General features: G+C 49.8%; 1 protein-coding gene and 1 pseudogene across 1 annotated transcript; one reads left to right on the top strand and one right to left on the bottom strand.

Annotated features, from left to right (window-relative positions):
- Nucleotides 1-4043: 4043 nt before the first annotated feature.
- On the bottom strand, nt 4044-7445 carry MCHR1 (melanin concentrating hormone receptor 1). Its single transcript, XM_012459038.2, has 2 exons — nt 7169-7445; nt 4044-5933 (listed from the first exon to the last, which is right to left on the bottom strand). The coding sequence occupies exons 1-2, from the start codon at nt 7248-7250 to the stop codon at nt 4957-4959; spliced, it is 1059 nt and encodes a 352-aa protein (XP_012314461.2). The 5' UTR covers nt 7251-7445; the 3' UTR covers nt 4044-4956.
- A 337-nt stretch (nt 7446-7782) lies between these two features.
- Nucleotides 7783-18049, top strand: LOC105721756 (glyceraldehyde-3-phosphate dehydrogenase-like; annotated as a pseudogene).
- The last annotated feature ends 386 nt before the right edge of the window (nt 18050-18435 follow it).

Here is an 18435-nt window from a genome sequence, read left to right as displayed (position 1 = left end):
GCCGTGGTCGCCGGGAGTTATGGGGACGGAGGAATAGTGAGTTAGTGTTTGATTGGTAAGGAGTTTCAGTTTGGGAAGATGGAAAAGTCCTGGAGATGGATAGTGGTGATGGTTGTACAATAATGTGAATGTATTTAATGCCACTGAATTTTACGCTTGAAATTGTTAAAATAGTAAATTTTATGTTATGTGTATTTTACCAAAATAAAAAATTATCCGGGCGTGGTGCTTTTGCCTGTAATCCCAGCACTTTGGGAGGCTGAGGCGGGCAGATCACCTGAGGTCAGGAGTTCAAGACCAGCCTGGCCAACATGGTGAAACCCCATCTCTACTAAAAATACAAAAATTAGCCGGGCATGGTGGCACATGCCTGTAATCCCAGCTACTTGGAAGGCTGAGGCAGTAGAATTGCTTGAACCCAGGAGGTGAAGGTTGCAGTGAGCTGAGATCATGCCACTGTACTCCATCCTGGTGACAGAGTGAGACTGTCTCAAATATAAATAAATTAGGTCAAGTACAGTGGCTCACACCTGCAATCCCAGTCCTTTTGGAGTCTGAGGTGGGCAGATTACTTGAGCCCAGGAGTTCAAGACTAGCCTGTGCAACGTGGTAGAACCCCGTCTCCACCAAAACAAAACAAAAAATAATGGGCATGGTGACGTGCACCTGTAGTCCCAGCTATTTGGGAGGCTGAGGTGGGGGAGGATTGCTTTAGCCCAGGAGTTCATGGTGGAATCCTATCTCCACCAAAATAAAACAAAAAAATAACTGGGAGTGGTGACATGCACCTGTAGTCCCAGCTACTTGGAAGGCTGAGGTGAGGGGAGCATCGCTTGGGTCCAGGAGGTCGAGGCTGCAGTGAGCTGAGATTGCACGGCTGTACTGCAGCCTGGGTGACAGAGGCAGACCCTGTCTCAAAATAAATAAATAAAGTTAGTTAATTAATTAAATAAAAACTGATGATGCAGAAAGGAACAAACAATCACAAACCCAATGCCAGTCGCTGTGTTTGGTGCTCTGCTTACTTTTCTCTTGTGAACAGCAATGTGTGGAAGTGCCGCTGTGCACTTAGTTGCAACCTAAGCTTTGAGGTCAGAGTCTCTCAGCTGTGAAATTCTGCTGGGTGCTGGGGGGTAGTTTAGGAGCATAATCCTCACAGTTGGAGAGGATATGTTTTCTGGGGAAAATACAAGGCAGGAGTGGATTAAGCACTTGCCAAGGGTGTGAGTTAGTGTTTAATTGATATGGAATTAAGCACTAATTAAAAATACAAAAATTAGGCTGGCGTGGTGATATGCACCTGTGGCTACTTGAGAGGCTGAGGCAGGAGAATCACTTGAATTTGGGGAGATGACTTGATGGAACCTCGTGGGAGAAACTATTTGTTAGATGTGGGAAGGGGGAGAGGAGCAAAGAGATGGACCACAGGGTCTTCCCCGCCTTCTTGGACTCTCTCTGCAGCTCACGGTGGCCCCCACAGCTCCCCGAGGTTCTGGCCATATACCCAGGCTTAAGGAGGAGGAAAGGAAGGTTCCTCTCATGCCTCAGACCCTGGCCCTGCACCCAGTCCACCATTCCCACCAGTGATGTCAGGAAGACGCTCTCACCAGCAAGCCAGCGCTCACCTCTGCCTGTGCTTCCCCTCATTCACATCTCTAGTGTGTCCAGATTGCTGCCGATGAGACTGGGGAGAGATGTGTTGGTGACAGCTTCCCCAGCTTCCATCATAACCCCCCGCTTCAAGCCTCCCTTCCCCACTTCTCCCCTCGACCACCTGTTCTCCCTAACTTCACCTCTCCCCTCCGCCTCTCCCCACTGGAAGGTTTATTGTTACCCACTCACCTTCATGACTCCACCTACTCACCTTCATGACTCCACCTACTCACTTTCATGACTCCACCCATTCACTTTCATGACTCCACCTACTCTGCTTCCATTTCAATTGCTTCAGTGTGGGGCTAACAGCTGAAGGACCCGATGCCCCCTTCTCCAGGAGCTGCGGGGGCTTTCACTGGGCAGGTGCCCACCCACCCACTGTGACCTGTTGACCTGGTGATGTGTATTCCCTGGGAGAGGCCATCTCACTTGTTTCCTATCTGGATTCCTCCTTGGAGTGCTGGAAGTGAGAGGAAGTGAGGATCAGGCAGGGGCTGGGGCTGATAGACACCCGGGGAAGCCTTCGAGTAGACAAAGCCTATGCAGGAAGACCTTTATCACACTCGTGGCTATGAACTGGTTCTTCTTGGATTTGCCTCAAGGCTTCCCTAAGAATCTTTTTTCTTTTCTTTTCTTTTGAGACAGAGTTTTTGCTCTTGTTGCCCAGGCTGGAGTGCAATGATGTAATCTCAGCTCACTGCAACCTTTGCCTCCCAGATTCAAGCAATTCTCCTGCCTTAGCCTCCCAAGTAGCTGGGACTACAAAAATTAGCCACCACACCCAGCTCATTTTTGTATTGTTAGTAGAGATGGAGTTTCACCATTTTGGCCAGGCTGATCTCAAACTCCTGATCTCAGGTGATCCGCCTGCCTCGGCCTCCCAGAGTGCTGGGATTACAGGTATGAGCCACTGAGCCTGACCATAAACTTTTCTTTTATTAAGTGTCCATCTAAAATAGACTTCAAGTTACCTGTGGCAGCTGGAGACCCTACTGTTAGCAAGTAAGGAAAATAACCATCAGCTTCTTTACTCCCCAGGTGCTGGGCGAAGGGCAATACAGGCCAGAAAATACTACTACTAATGATTGTGATAAAGAGCTCCCCAGGGGCCAGATGTGGTGGCCCAAGCCTGTAATCCCAGCACTTCTGGAGGCCAAGGTGGGAGGATTGCTTGAGACCAGGAGTTCGATAATAGCCTGGGCAACATGGCAAGATCTTGTCTCTATAAAATATAAAAAATTAGCCAGGCATGATGGTGTGGGCCTGTGGTCCCAGCTACTTGTGAGGCTGAGGTGGGAGGATCACTTGAGTCTGGGAGGTCGAGTCTACGGTGAGGTGTGATTGTGTTACCTGCACTCCAGCCTGGGCAACAGGGCAAGGCCCTGTGTTTAAAAAAAAAAAAAGGAAGAAAAAAGCGGCTGGGCATAGTGGCTCATGCCTATAATCTCAACACTTTGGGAGGTCGAGGCAGGTTGATCACGAGGTCAAGAGATTGGAGACCATCCTGGCCAACATAGTGAAACCCTATCTCTAAGAAAAATACAAAAATTAGCTGGGCGTGGTGGTGCGCAATTGTAGTCCCAGCTACTCGGGAGGCTGAGGCAGGAGAATCGCTTGAACCCAGGAGGTGGAGGTTGCAGTGAGCCAAGATTGCACCACTGTACTCCAGCCTGCATGATGGAGCAAGACTCCATGTCAAAAAAAAGGCTCCCCAGGACCCAAGGAAGCTGCCCAGAAGCTTTCTAAAGAGGCTCCCTACTGCAACTCTGCAGAGGAACAGGCTGTGCTGGTGCCTCTGCTTTAAGGATGCTTGCAGTTTGCTCCTGCTGTCTCGCTAAGATCTGCTGAGCCCTGCACTGACGGCTCCCGCCCCCTCTCAGTGAAGACGCCAAGAAGCAGCAGCCAAGCAGCAGTCGTGGCTGCCTCCCAGTGGCCCCAGCTGTAATCTTCTGTTCAAGGTGCCCACGCCAGATCTCAGCTGCAGCAAGCAGACAGGCTTCAGCTGCCCTAAGAGCTGGCTCTGCAGCTGGTGACTCAGCGGGGGTTGGTGGGGGGAGGGAGTGGGGGTTGGCCCTTGGGGCCTGAGGGGCCAGCACTGGTGACAACAAAGTCCAAGGGATGTTGTGCAGAAGACCGGAAGCTGAGTCCCCAGAACAAGCCCAGCAGCAGAACTGCAATTGAATAAATCCCCAGTAATTCCATTTATGCCACTGAATCCTCCCTGTGGGTTCAGAAAAACAGAACCCTGCTTCATCCTTCCTAAAAATGCAGCCTGAACCAAGGTCTAAATTCCACAGCCGAGTAACTCCTCTTTCTCTTTTCTGCTACCCACCTTCCCCTCAACACACAGACACACACACCCAAGTCCACAAGAACATCCAGAATGATGTGGGTGGAGATTTTCCTTTGTATTTATTTTGGAGAGGAAGGGATAGAGCAAAAAGATGATGCCAGCACACCGGGCACTAGAATGGCCCCTGCACATGCAGAATACACGGACACTCAAGCTGGATTAGCGACTCAGCAAATATGCCCCAAGGAGAGAATGTCACCAGAGCTGCAAAAGCTCCCCCCCGCAACTTTTATTCATTTTAAGACCCCCACCCACACCCACCCCAGGTCACCTTGTCATTCTCAGTAAGCAGACCTCCTACCAAACTGGGCTTTTACTCCTGTGGGCTTAGCGCCGGATTCCCCTCCACCCGCCCCCCCGGCAAATAAACATGCACCCTCTGGAGTAAAAGGGAAATTGACAGGATGCTGGAATGCAGAGAGATGGTACGCTTCATTTTTCATCATCCACCAGCTTGGGAGAAAGGCCGCCTTCCATCACACCAGTAAGAGGCGGGAAAGTGATTGGGCCCTTTCCCATCTCCCAGGCCTTGTGTAACAAGGCCCTGGCTGCTCATACTCCGGCCCTGCCTGACTTTAAACAAACCCAGTCCATAGCCTTCCACCTTTTCCCTTGGGAAAAAGGCATTTGAGTCTTTTTTGTATCACAGATACAGTGCTCAACCAATTATCCAAACCAACTTCTTCTCTTGCTCAGCTTCTGTTCTACCCAAAGGTCTCATCCTGCTCCCCCAAGGGGATTTCTGATATCTGAAACCATCAAACCTGACTCTGGGCGTCCCCCACAATGTATGGGCCCCATGGAATGTATTTATTTCATTGCCGCAACCTCTCACCACCCAGCCTCCCTGCATTCCCCCAGAGTGGTCTTGGGTTTTTCTCAGCATCTCTCCCGGTGGCTTGCTGTGGTGTTCTGACTCGGAGGTGTCCAGGGTGGCCGGGGAAGTGTCAGGTGCCTTTGCTTTCTGTCCTCTCCTCGTCAGCCGTCTGAGCGCTGCTGACAGTGCGAAGCTGCCCCTGGGCTGCAGGCTTCACCGACAGGACCAAGCGTTTGCGGAACGTCTCACAGAGCACAATGTACACAAAGGGGTTAAGGCAGCTGTTGGCGTAGCCCAAGCTGATGGCTGCGTTGTACAGGTAGACAAAGGTGAGCGTGGGGCGGCTGATGGACAACTGAGTCAGCTGCAGCACATAGTAGGGCGCCCAGCACACAAAAAAGACCAGGCAGATGGCAATGGCTGTGCGGGTCACCCTCTTTGTCCGCAGCCGGATGCTGCGCTGGGAGACGGGGGCCACCGAGGACGTCATGCGCTGCAGGATCCTCACGTACGCAGCCGTGATGACCACAAAAGGCAGGGCAAAGGCCAGGAAAAACTGGTACAGGGTGAACCAGTAGAGGTCAGTGTCCGGGTTGGGCAGGCGGATGCCGCAGCCCACGGCACCTCCTGGGAAGGGGATGAGTCTGGCATAGAGCCACACGGGGGTGATGCTGATGAAGGAGAGGGCCCACAGGAGGCAGATCACCAGGGTGGCCACAGAGGGCTTCCGGAACTTTGTGGAGGAGATGGGGTGGACGGTGGCCAGATAGCGGTCCATGGCCATGGCGGTCAGGATGTAGGTGCTGGTGAACTGACTGTTGGCATCCATGGCCGTGATGAGGGTGCACATGGTCTCCCCAAAGTGCCACACCCCGTTGCCCATGAGCTGGTGGATCATGAAGGGCATGCCCAGGAGAAAGAGGAGATCCACCACCGACAGGTTGATGATGAAGATGTCGGGGACGTTGCTGCACCAGCGCAGCTTGGACTTCTTCACCACCGCGAAGATGACCGTGGAGTTCCCGACGATGCCCAGGAGGCAGATGGTGCCGAACACAGAAGGCATGATGATGTTGATGTAGGAGCTCCCTGTGCGAGAAGGGGATCCTGGGGACGGAAGGAGCAAGCATCGGCCGTTTGACAGGGGCTCTGCTCTAAGAACTGACATCCTGCCGGCATGCTCAGCCTCCAGCGACCCACTGTTCATCTGGAATCCTCTCTCTCCATTCTCCCTCCCTTCACCGTTGCTAATCTCGTCCCCTTGCTCTCCTCCTCCATAGGTTTCCTGGTGAATCCTACCAGATTCCCCTGAGCCACCTGTCGTGGAAGGACATGACTCGCCTGCCTCCCGCAGGCACCAGAGGCAAGAAGCACAGCTGTCTGCAGAGATTACTCGGTGCGGCCCGGGCTTCACCAGGAAACCTCGTCAAAATAGCCAGAAGGACACAAAAGTAAGTGTGTGTGTGTGTGTATATGTGTGTGTGTGTGTATGTGTGTGTGTGTACGTGCACTTTTCTTATATGCAGCCCTGAGTGTTTCATTTTGGAGATATCTGGTTGGAAACTGTACTGATTCTTGGGCATCTCTGTGGGCGACTGTCTTGTAGAGGCTTGCCGGCTGTGCCCGGGTCAAGCCAGCAGCCCTCCCAGCCCCAGGCTTCCTAGCAGGGATTTCCTTGATTGGCATCTTCTGAGCCTGGGCTTCCCGAGTGGAGCAGAGACAGAAGCTCTGTGTTGCAGCTCAGCAGCCTGAAAAAAGGCTCCACATAAACCTTTCCTCTTTTCCTTCCTTCCCTTCTCCTTCAAAGCTCGAATCCCAGGGCATCGCAGCTCTGGAAATGTCAGGAAGCTTAATTCACCAGAAAAGTTAATCCCCTCATGGTTCCGTGAAGTATTCCCTTCCCAGGGCCTCTCCCGGGGGCAGTAAGGATGCCTCAGACCCCATCACCCAAGTGTGAGTAAAAAGCCGAGGCTAATGGTGCAGGAGTGAGCCTCCTGCTGTCTCCCACATACCACCCTCCAGCTTCTCTCACTTGCTTTTCCAGCCTGGAATTTTTTCTCACAAGCATCTTTGGAACCCAGCAGAGAGCTTTCCCCTGCTGTCTCGCGGCTGCCCCCCTTCTTTGCCATTCTGAGCATGCCTTCACCCCCTGCTCTGCTTCTGCCCGTCTGCCCCTGCGGGCCCCTGACCCCTTCACTCCTGCCCCTTGAGCAAAGTAGACCATGGATCTTGTCCCGGAGAACTGTAACAAAGTTTCCCAAGCAGTTTAGCTCAGGGGCGAAAGCTTCCCATTTCCCACCCGCAGTCCAGAGGAGGTAGGATTCCTGGTCAACTCAACTCACCTGCCGAGGTGAGGTTGTCGGGGCCATCAGAGGTATTGCTGGCGTTGGGGCCAGTGGACAGCAGCGAGGCTTCCAGGTCCATCCAGCCAGTGCCGGTCTCCTGCTCCCCCAATTGAGCTGAGCTCCCCTCTGCCCACGCAGGCTGCGGCAGCCTCCAGCGCCCGCCACCTTGTCCCGGAGTGAAAGCCTCGCAGTCAGGAAGGGGGTCTTCCTCAGCAGCCTGGCAGCCTCTGCCGTCTCCAAGCCCAACTGCCCTCCCCACTCCCTCCTTCCCGGCTCCCACTGACATCACCTAGACACATTAACATTCGGAGGCAGATGCACATTAACCTCTTCAGTCCCGGGCTGCGGCTGGCTGCCACTTCTGAACGCCTGCAGAGCCCCAGGGCCCTGGGGAAGCCGGGAGGGACTGGGTACAGGCAGCCCCATCGGGAGAGGGATCTCCTTCCCACTGATACTTGGGACTGTCTCGGGTGCTTACAGGGGCTGCCGCTTGCCTTGAGTGGGGATCGAGGTCTCCGCAAAGGCAAACGGGAAAGCAAACAGGCTGCCTCCCTTTGGAAGAGAGAGCAGCCTGGCTTAGCCCCTATCCCAGGTACAAGTGGCTGGGCCACATGGCAGGGTCCAGGGGTAACTGTGCACAGAGCTTGGGAATCAAAGGCTTAGACTGCAGCAGGGCTGCCCCTCACACACACTCAGGGCGCCCTCAGCCCCTTCCCCATTCCCTGATGGCTTCCAACCATCTTGCTGGCTATGCCGCCAGCGTCCTGCAGAAGCTGAGGAGTCGGCTGCTGATTCCTTGCCTGGACCTCAGAGGTGACGCAGGTCACTCCATGCTGGCAGTAGCCAGGACTTCAGGGACTGGAAGGGGACAAACTCCCATCTGCATGGGATCTGCCTGGACCAGGCTCACAGAGGTTTTATTTTTCTAAATGTTCCAAGGTCCCTAAGGTTTGACCAGGGAGTCTTTGAGACAAATATCCGAGCACGAGCCCCCCCAAAGAGATCATCCCAGAGCATCAGCCTCAGTGGGAAAGGCGTTGAGTGAATTTTCCACAGAGGCATCCTGCTGCCAGCCTTTGGGGCCCTCACAGCCAGGAGCTGCCACCGCACCCACCGCCGGACTCGGGAGCCAGGGACCGAGGTTCACACAGATCCCTACATGCATCCTCTGTCTTGTCTACTTATGGGGCTCATTCAACAAACATTTATTGAGTACTTACTACCTGCCAAGCACTGTTCTAGGTTTTGCAGTTAAAAAAAAATAGTGGAGGGAAGGGGAGGGATAAAGTCCCATCCTCATGAAGATTGCATTCAAGTTTGGGGGAGACAGAAAACATAACCCCCCAAAAGACAATTCATGATATTGGCGATTACTATGAAAAATTTAAAGCGGGGTGAGCCGGCAGGCGAATACCAAGAGAGGTGGAGGTTGCTACTTAATAGAGGACTGATCGAGGAAGGCCTCACGGAGAAGCGCTTCCAGAAAAGTCCTGAAGGAAGTGAGGAAGGATGCTTAGAAATATTCTGGAGGACCAGCGTTCCCAGCCATGGAAATCACCAGTGCAAAGGCTCTGCAGCAGAGTGTGCAGGGTGACTCCGGAGAACAGTGTTGGGCCAGGTTCGGTGGCTCACGCCTGGGATCCCAGCATTTTGCGAGGCCAAGGCAGGCAGATTACTTAAGCTCAGGAGTTCAAGACCAGCTTGGACAACATTGTAGAACCCCGTCTCTACAAAAATACAAAAATTAGGCCGGGTGCAGTGGCTCACACCTGTAATCCCAGCACTTTGGGAGGCTGAGGCGGGTGGATCACCTGAAGTCAGGAGTTCAAGACCAGCCTGGCCAACATGGTGAAACCCCATCTCTACTAAAAATACAAAATTAGCCAGGCATGGTGGCGTGCGCCTGTAATCCCAGCTACTCAGGAGGCTAAGGCAGTCGCTTGAACCTGGGAGGAGGAGGTTGCGGTGAGCTGAGATCGCATCATTGCACTCCAGCCTGGGCAACAAGAGCGAAACTCTGTCTCAAAAAAACCAAAAAAATGTAGCCAGGCATGGTGGTGGGTGCCTGTAATTCCAGCTACTTAAGCCACTGAGGCAGGAGAATCGCTTGAACCCAGGAGGCAGAGGTTACAGTGAGTCAAGACTGGGTCACTATACTCCAGCCTGGGCAACACAGCAAGACCCTGTCTCAAAAAAAAAAAAAGAAAAAAGAAAAAATATACTCTAGGTAAAGATAACTTATGATATTGGCAATTGCTGTGAAAAGCTTAAAGCAGGGTGAGAGGGTCCAGGAATACCAGGAGAGGTGGAGGTTGCTATTTTATATAGGATTGATCATCAAGGAAGGCCTCTCTGAGAAGCGCTTCCAGAAAAGTCCTGAAGGAAGTGAGGAAGCATGCTTAGAAATATTCTGGAGGACCAGCATTCCTGGAAATCACCAGTGCAAAGGCCCTGCGGCAGGAGTGTGCAGGGTGACTGCAGAACACTGCAGCTACAGTAGAGATCAGCAGGAGCTGACATTAGAGAGGAAGGAGCGGGAAGGGCAGATTCTGCCAGGCCTGCCAGCCAGTGTAAGCACTTTTGCTTTGCCTTTAGTGTAAACGGGAGTCACCAGGGGGTTTTCAGCTGAGAAAAGACATGATCAGACACTTTTCGAAAGGATCCGTCTGAGCCTGGCATGATGGCTCACGCCTGTAAATCCCAGTACTTTGGGAGGCAGAGGTGGGGGAACAGCTGAGGTCAAGAGTTCAAGACCAGCCTGGCCAATATGGTGAAACCTGTCTCTACTAAAAATACAAAAATTAGCCAGATGTGATGGCGTGTGCCTGTAATCCCAGCTACTCAAGAGGCTGAGGCAGGAGAATCACTTGAACCTGGGAGGCAGAGGTTGTGGTGAGACAAGATTGCGCATTGCACTCCATCCTGGGCAACAAGAGTGAAACTCCATCTCAAAAAAAAAAAGGATCAGTCTGCTGCTGCGTAGCCAGGGAACAAGTTGAGAAGCTGTTTTAGGCTTATGGTGGCTCATGCCTATAATCCCAGTACTTTAGGAGGCCGAGGTGGGTGAATCACCTGAGGTCAGGAGTTTGAGACCAGCTGGCCAACATGGTGAAACCCTGTCTCGCTAATTTTGTAAAAATACAAAAATTAGCTGGGCATGGTGGCATTCACCTGTAATCCCAGCTACTCAGGAGGCTGAGGCAGGAGAATCGCTTGAACCCAGGAGGCAGAGGTTGCAGTGAGCCGATATCGCACCATTGCATTCCAGCCTGGGTGACAGAGCAAGACTGTCTCCAAAAAAAAAAAGAGAGAGAAGGTGTTTTATCTTGGGTTCCCTTGAAAGCAAAGCCTGAGAGCAGGATGTGCATTTGCCTGGTTTGTGTGGGAGATGATCCAAGGTGCAGGTGTCAGGGAGTGGAGTCAATGAGATGGGAAAGGAGGAAAATCCAATAGGAGGGTGTGTTTCAATCCAATAGGAGGGTGTGTATGGCTGCTGTGGACAACGGGGGCTTGAGATCTCCAGGATCCTTAAAAAGGGCACGGGTGGTCTCCCAGCATCATCGGCCTGAAGGATGAGAGGCAGGAACATTTATCCATTGCCCCGCCCCCCACTGGTGAGGATTGCCCCTGGGAAGTTAACTTGGCACTTCTGGGTGCACAGCAGAGCAGGCTTCTGTAGCATCCAGCTCGTATGGGGCAGAAAGCAAAAAGATGTGCAGCTCCCACTTCAGGCAAGAGGCTGGAAGCATTCACCATGGGTGTGGCTGAAGTCAGAGACTGGCAGAGGGAGTGTGATGCAAAAGGCACCAGAAGTGTCGCACGCAGGCCGCCCCTTGTCTGCTCAGATCCACTCATGCCCCACTTGACTCTCTGGAGGCATTTTCAGGGTAGGAGCTGGCTGCAGTCTCTACAAAACTGTGTGTGTGTGTGTGTGTGTGTGTGTGTGTGTGTGTGTGTGTTTATAATTTCAACTTTTATTTTATGTATTTATTTATTTATTTATTTGAGACAGAATCTCGTTCTGTTGACCAGGCTGGAGTGCAGTGATATGATCTCAGCTCACTATAGCCTCCACCTCCTGGGTTCCAGCAATTCTCCTGCCTCAGCCTCCCAGGTAGCTGGGATTACAGGTGTGCACCACCACATAAGGCTAATTTTTGTGTTTTTTTTAAATAATTTTTGTATTTTTAGTAGAGATGGGGTTTCACCGTATTGGCCAGGCTGGTCTTGAACTCCTGACCTCAAGCGATCCACCCACTTCGGCCTCCCAAAGTGCTGAGATTACAGCTGTGAGCCACTACACCCAGCCAACTCCGCTGAGTTCTAAACATATTCTTCCCTGCCCCGTAGCATAGCAGCATCCTTGGTTCTTCACGCTAATCAGAGTTGGTTATTCGTACCAGCAGGATTACTCCATGCTTGCCCTCTTGGTCCACCAGCATGAGGAGCCCAGAATGAAACCAGATGGTCATTGAGCTTCAGGTTCAGTGGAACTCTCCCTGTGTCTCCTAGTGGAGCACCCCTCCTCTCTGATGCCCCCTGATTCACACAGTCCTTGTCATGTTAGTTCTTCCCTGGAGAACTTAGTTAATGGATTCTCTAGTTTCACCTAGTAAATCCCATTCTAACACTTCCAATTCCCTGAGTCTTCTGACCTCTTTCTCAAAACTCTGCTAAGATGGCCAGGTGTGATGGTTCACACCTGTAATCCCAGCACTTTGGGAGGACAAGGCAGGCAGATCACCTGAGGTCAGGAGTTTGAGACTAGCCTGGCCAACACGGCGAAACCCTGTCTCTACTAAAATACAAAAATTAACTGGGCATGGTGGCATGTGCCTGTAATCTCAGTTACTCAGGCGGCTAAGACAGGAGCATCGCTTGAACCCAAGAAGCGGAGGTTGCAGTGAGCTGAGATCACACTACTACATTCCAGTCTGGGCGACAGAGCAATACTCTGTCTCAAAAAAAAAAAAGGGGTGGCGGCTGGGCGTGGTTGCTCACATCTGTACTCCCAGCACTTTGGGAGGCTGAGGCAGGCAGATCATGCAGTCAGGAGTTTGAAACCAGCCTCACCAGCATGGTGAAACCTCGTCTCTACTAAAAATACAAAAATTAGCCGGGCATGGTGGTGCGCCCCTGTAGTCCCAGCTACTCAGGAAGCTGAGGCAGGAGAATTGATTGAACCCGGGAGGCAGAGGTTGTGGTGAGCTGAGATCGTGCCACTGCACTCCGGCCTGGGCGATGGAGCCAGACTCCATCTCAAAAACAAACTCTGCTAAGTACCAGCGGATAGGGGAGGCACGGAGTGAGAAATGATTGTCTAACGGATATGGAGTTTCTGTTTGGGATGACAGAAAAGTTCTAGAAATTGGCCAAGCATGGTGGCTCATGCCTGTAATACCAGCACTTTGGGGAGGCTGAGGCAGGTGGATCACCTGAGGTCAGGAGTTCGAGACCAGCTTGGCCAACATGGTGAAACCCCATCTCTACTAAAAATACAAAAATTATTTAGGTGTAGTGGTGCTTGCTTTTAATGCCAGCTACTTGGGAAGCTGAGGCAGGAGGACCGCTTGAACCCAGGAGACAGATACTGCAGTGAGCTGAGATTGCGTCACTGCATTCTAGCCTAGGCAACAGAACAAGATTCCACCTAAAAAAAAAAAAAAAAAAAATAGTTAGGCGGGGCACAGTGGCTCACACCTGTAATGCCAGCACTTTGGAAGGCCAGGGCAGGTGGATCACTTGAGGTCAGGAGTTCGAGACCAGCCTGGCCAACATGGTGAAACCCTGTGGCTATTAAAAATACAAAAAGTTAGCTGGGCGTGCTAGTGGCTGCCTGTAATCACAGCTGCTTGGGCGGCTGAGGCAGAGAATCACTTGAACCCGGGAGGTGGAGGTTGCAGTGAACTGAGATCGCGCCATTGCACTCCAGCCTAGGCAACAAGGAGCAAAACTCCATCTCAAAAAAAAGAAAAAAAAAATCTAGAAATAGACAGTGAAAATGGCTGCACAACATCGTAAAAGTACTTAACGCCACTAAATTGGACACTTAAAAGTGGTTAAAATGGTAAATTTTTTTTTTTTTTTTTTTGGTAAATGTTTGATTCAGGGACCCTGTAAACCTGAACTTCTTTGTGTTCAAAGTTTGGATCCCTTAGAAACTTGTCTAATCTGAATCAATGTAAGTTGTATAAAAGAGAATTAAGGGTTAACTTGCTACTGTATAGTAGTAATAAAAATAATACTAAATATAAGAATAATGGAGAATAAAATATCACATATCAATGCTATTCTATTCTAGACTCTTTACATATATTAATTCATTTAATCCCCATGATATTACTATGAAGTAGGTTATATTATTATCCCCGTTTAATAGATGATGAAACTGAAGCACAGAGAAGTTTACTGACTTGTAAGATCCTACAAGTTAATTGTTGCAGGTTGGGTGCTCTGGGAAGTGGGTTCTGGTTTGGAGATTTGCATGTGGGAAGTATATGTGGGAGTGTTTCTAGGGTCAACACCTGGGGGGAAGAACAGGAAACAGGAATGGGCAGAGGGAGAATATGGGGTGTGATACAGTCTCAACAAAGGCTTCTGGCAGCTCCATGAAGAGTTCTGGGACAGGGATGGCCCTGCATTGTCTTTTTTAGAATTGGGACATGAGGAATAGGCCTTTATATTATGAAAGTTATCCCTGAAGAGTCAGGCCGTTCTCTTCAGTAGACGACAGTTCCTGGAGGGGGCTGGCAACACTCCCAACAGCTCAGAGAATCAATCCTCTCTAGTTCTGAGGTGGGAGCTGGGTGGCATGTCACAAAGTCTACTGTGTAAGTGGAGCTGGGATTCAAAGATAGAATGTCTTTTGACTCCTACCTGAACAGCAAAGTGTTGGGAAGACAGCGCTGGGCTTCAGACAGCTGGAACTAGGGACTTGCTGCTAGGTTCCTACCTCTGCGACTCACTCCACACAGATTCACCTCTTATAGTGGGAAACATGAAATATCAGAACAACCAAAGACTCTTCTCAAGCTTATTATCGTCTTAAATCCAAGGGTCCTGGAGAAGAAATCCATTAGCTCAGCTTGCCTAGGCAGCTACTCCTGGGGCCAGTTGTTGAGGTCACTATGTATTAAGATTGCAGCTCTGGATTTGATTATGCTGATGGTGGAGAGAGGCAGTTCCTAAGAGAGGGGTGTTGAGTAGTAGTCTTAGTAAGTGCTAGAAGCCTTATATACATATGAAATAAATTATCCTACATCTGACCAGTTTGATACAGTCAGGATGGACATGATTAAGTATTGATCCATAAGTTTAGCAGCAGCTGGTAAATTCCAGCCGTGGAATTTACCTTCTCCGTTTCGGTGTGGTTTTTGACATCATCTTTGTGGATACTTGTGTATTTGGGAGATATCCCTAATGTGTTTCAAACTAAAGTCTTTTAGGTCCCAGTTAGTGTTTTGATTTTCTTGGCTGCTGAGGTAACTTATTCCAGTGAAATCTGATGATGTATCTCACTGTTTCTTTTAAGTGCTTTGAAAACATTTTCTATTTCCCACATTCTTCTGCTGCTTGTCCCATAAATTCTGTGCCAGGGGCTAAGCCAGGGCTGATGGAAAAGCCTGATCTTTAACATAAACTAGAGAGTTAATTGTCTTGAGCTGCTTTTATAGTTTTTAGTTTGTTTATGTTTTATTTTCATCTCCACTTCAGCTCCCTGCCGAATGGCAGAGTGCATTTCGGCTTCCTCACGGCATCCCCACCCATCACACTTCTGGCCTGCCCCTACTTTCCTTCTCCCTCACAGTAAGGCATAGCTTTTCTGCAGACATCTGAGCAACAATTTGGTTCACCAGAGAGCTTTCTCTTTCACTTTTTAGTGTTAGCTTGACTTTCACAATAAAGGAAACTGAGTTTTATTTATTTATTTATTTTATAGGACTCCCATATACAAAACCCCACTAAAAATGAAGCCATCATCAAAAATTACAAAAATGCCCAATGAGGCTGGATGTGGTGGCTCACGCTCGTAATCCCAGCACTTTGGGAGGCCGAGGCAGGCGGATCACCTGAAGTCAGTAGTTTGAGACCAGCCTGGTCAACATGGTGAAACCCCATCTTAAAAAAAAAAAAAAAAAAGCTCAATGAAATAATCCACCATGAGTGAGAGCTGAGAAATTTTTTTTTTTTTTGAAAGGAAAAAAGAAAAAAAAAGGAAGAAAGAAAAAGAGAAAGAAAAAAAAGAATGAAAGAGAGGAAGAAAAAGGAAGAGAAAGAGGGAGAGAGAATGGGAGTATTGCTTTATTGCCCAGGCTAGAATGCAGTCTAAAAATGGGAATTGAAAACCTCTTTTATGCCAATAATTGTGCTTAACAATGGAGACAGGAAGGAATAAGGGAAGAAAATAACAAACAAACAGCCAACCAATATTTCATTTAGATCTATGAAATGCTATGCAATTACTGAGGAGTGATTTACTTCCAATTATGTAGTCACTTTTGGAAAAATGGTAAATTTTATGTTACGTATATTGTACCACAATATATAAAGGGAAGAGGCAAATTTCATGTATATTTTATCACACACAAAAATTCCCAAAACTCTGCCATGGCCATCTCAGCAACCCCACCTTATTATTATAGGCCATTTCATGGAGCTATCCCAGAAACATATTAGGACTGGCACCAACTACATCCTGCTTTACAGAAGAGTACGCCCTGTCAAGAAACTATCTCCTTTCTTTTTTATTTAATTAATTGATTTTTTTTTCATCTGAGACAGAATCTGGCTCTGTTGCCCAGGCTGGAATGCAGTTGTTTGATCTCAGCTCACTGCAACCACTGCCTCCTGGGTTCAAGTGATTCTTTTGCTTCAGCCTCCTAAGTAGCTGGGATTACAAACATGTGCCACCATGCTCAGCTAATTTTTAGTAGAGATGGGGTCTCACTATGTTGCCCAGGCTGGTCTTGAACTCCTGGGCTCAAGGGATCCTACTGCCTTGGCCTCTCAAGGTGCTGGGATTACAAGCATGAGCCACCACACTTGGCCAAAACTATCTCCTTTCAATGTTATATTTGCACCATAATCTAGCACCCTCAGGATCCACTTCTGGCTGGGTGGGGTGGCTCTCACCTGTAATCCAGCATTGTGGGAGGTGGAGGCCAGAGAATCACTTCAGCCTAAGAGTTGAAGACCAGTCTGGGCAACATAGCAAGACCCTCTCTGCAAAAAGTTAAAAATTAGTCAGGCATGGTGGTGTGCGACTGTAGTCCCAGCTACCTGGGAGTCTGAGGCAGGAGGACTGCTTGAGCCCAGGAAATTGAGGCTGTGGAGAGAAGTGTTTGCACCACCACACTTTAGCATGGGTGACAAAGCAAGGCCCTCTCTCTGAAAAAAAAAAAAAAAATCCACTCCCACACATAGTCTTTTTATTTTTCCTGTTTATCTTAGCTGGTCCTGGTCCTCATGGGTGAACTATTTCCTCCAAAAGCAAAGGCTGTATTTCCCATCTCAAGCTACAACACTGACACCTGATCTCAGTTATTGGGTCCAGAGCAATGACAGGCTCTCTATCCTTCCTGTTCAACTGACAGCTGCATCTTCTCATGCAGCGCCAGTTGTCTCCCTAGGGCACCAAGGTGAAGGTGAAGGCTGGAGTAATCAGATTTGGCTGGATTGGGCATCTGGTCACCCGGGCTGCTATTAACTCTAGCAAAATGGAGATTGTCGCCATCAATGACCCCTTCATTGACCTCAGCTACATGTTCAAGTATGATTCCACCCATGACAAGTTCCATAGCACCATCAGGCTGAAAATGGGAAGCTTGTCATCGATGGAAATCCCATCACTGTCTTCCAGGAATGAGATCCCACCAAAATCAAAGAGGGTGATGCTGGTGCTGATTATATTATGGAGCCCACCAGTGTCTTCACTACCGTGGAGAAGGCTGGGACTCGTTTAGATGGCGGAGCCAGTGAGTTACCATCTCTGCCTCTTCTGTTGATGCCCCCATGATTGTGATGGGCGTGAACCATGAGAAGTATGGAAACAGCCTCAAGATTATCAGCAATGCCTCCTGCACCACCAGCTGCTCGACCCTCTTGGCCAAGATCATCCATGACAACTTTGGCACCACGGAAGGACTCCTGACCACAGTTCATGCCTTCACTGCTATGCTGGAATTACAGGCGTGAGCCACTGCATGCAGATTCTGCCATTTTTTTTCTTCAAGGCTTTCAAGCAGTTAAAAACCCAGAAGACTATTGATGGTCCCTCTGGGAAATTGTAGCAGGATGCTGCAGGGCTCTCTAGAACATCATTCCTGCATCTACTAGCACTGCCAGGCCTGTGGGTAAAGTCATCCCCAAGCTAAATGGGAAGCTCACTAGCAAGGCCTTCCATTTCCCCATCACCGACATATTGGTCGTGGACCTGACCTGCCCTCTGGCGAAACCTTCCAAATACAGTGACATCAAGACGATAGTGAAGCAGGCATTGGAGGAGCCCCTGAGCTGCACCAAGCACCAGGTTGCCTCCTCTGACTTTGACAGTGACACCCATTCTTCCACCTTGAATGCTGGGGCTGGCATTGCCCTCAACAATGACTTTGTCAAGCTCATTTCTGCTATGATAGTGAATTTGGCTACAGCAACAGGATGGTGAACCTTATGGTCCACATGGCCTCCAAGGAGGAAGAGCCCCAGGCCACCAATCCCAGTGAGAGCACAAGAGGAAGAGAGAGGCCCTCAGCTGCTGAGGAGCCCTGCTGCACTCAGCCCCCACCTCACCGAGCATCTCCCCTCGACACAGGTTCCATGTCAGACCCCTTGAAGAGGGTGGGGCCTAAGGAGACCAACATTGTCATGTACCATCAATAAAGTCCCCTGTACTCTGCCAAAAAAAAAAAAAAGGCCCCTGTACTTCCAACTGTTAGAGAGTCAGGAGAAGAAGCAATGAGAGGAAATGAGGTGCATATCTGAGGACAGCTATCCTCCTGCAAGTCAGTTGAATCCTAGCATAACTTCCAGACAAGGGCAGGCTGCTCTCCTCTAGCAGGGGAGAGAGGGTTGCTTTTGCTGGCCTGTAATATTCAGGGGGTTCAGAGAAATCTGAGGGTTCAGTGTTCTCAAGTACATCCAGATGTCCCCTCTTAGGCATCAGGGTTCCAATCCTTTCATATCAGGGCTTTGACTTTAGCATTGGTGATGAGTTAGGGCTGCCCATATTCTATCTTTCTTGCAACAATGCAACTCTTACAATTAGA

The sequence above is a fragment of the Aotus nancymaae genome, unplaced genomic scaffold, assembly GCF_030222135.1.
Source record: "Aotus nancymaae isolate 86718 unplaced genomic scaffold, 86718_ANA_hifiasm-v0.15.2.pri h1tg000076l, whole genome shotgun sequence".
Taxonomy (NCBI): Eukaryota; Metazoa; Chordata; class Mammalia; order Primates; family Aotidae; genus Aotus; species Aotus nancymaae.
This window is presented reverse-complemented; position numbering and strand designations above follow the sequence as displayed.

Excerpts from the sequence above, each read along its gene's own strand:
- MCHR1 (XM_012459038.2), bottom strand. The coding sequence starts at position 7,250 with ATGGACCTGGAAGCCTCGCTGCTGTCCACTGGCCCCAACGCCAGCAAT. Across the intron at positions 5,934-7,168 it reads CGACAACCTCACCTCGGCAG|GATCCCCTTCTCGCACAGGG; the intron begins GTGAGTTGAGTT and ends TTCCGTCCCCAG.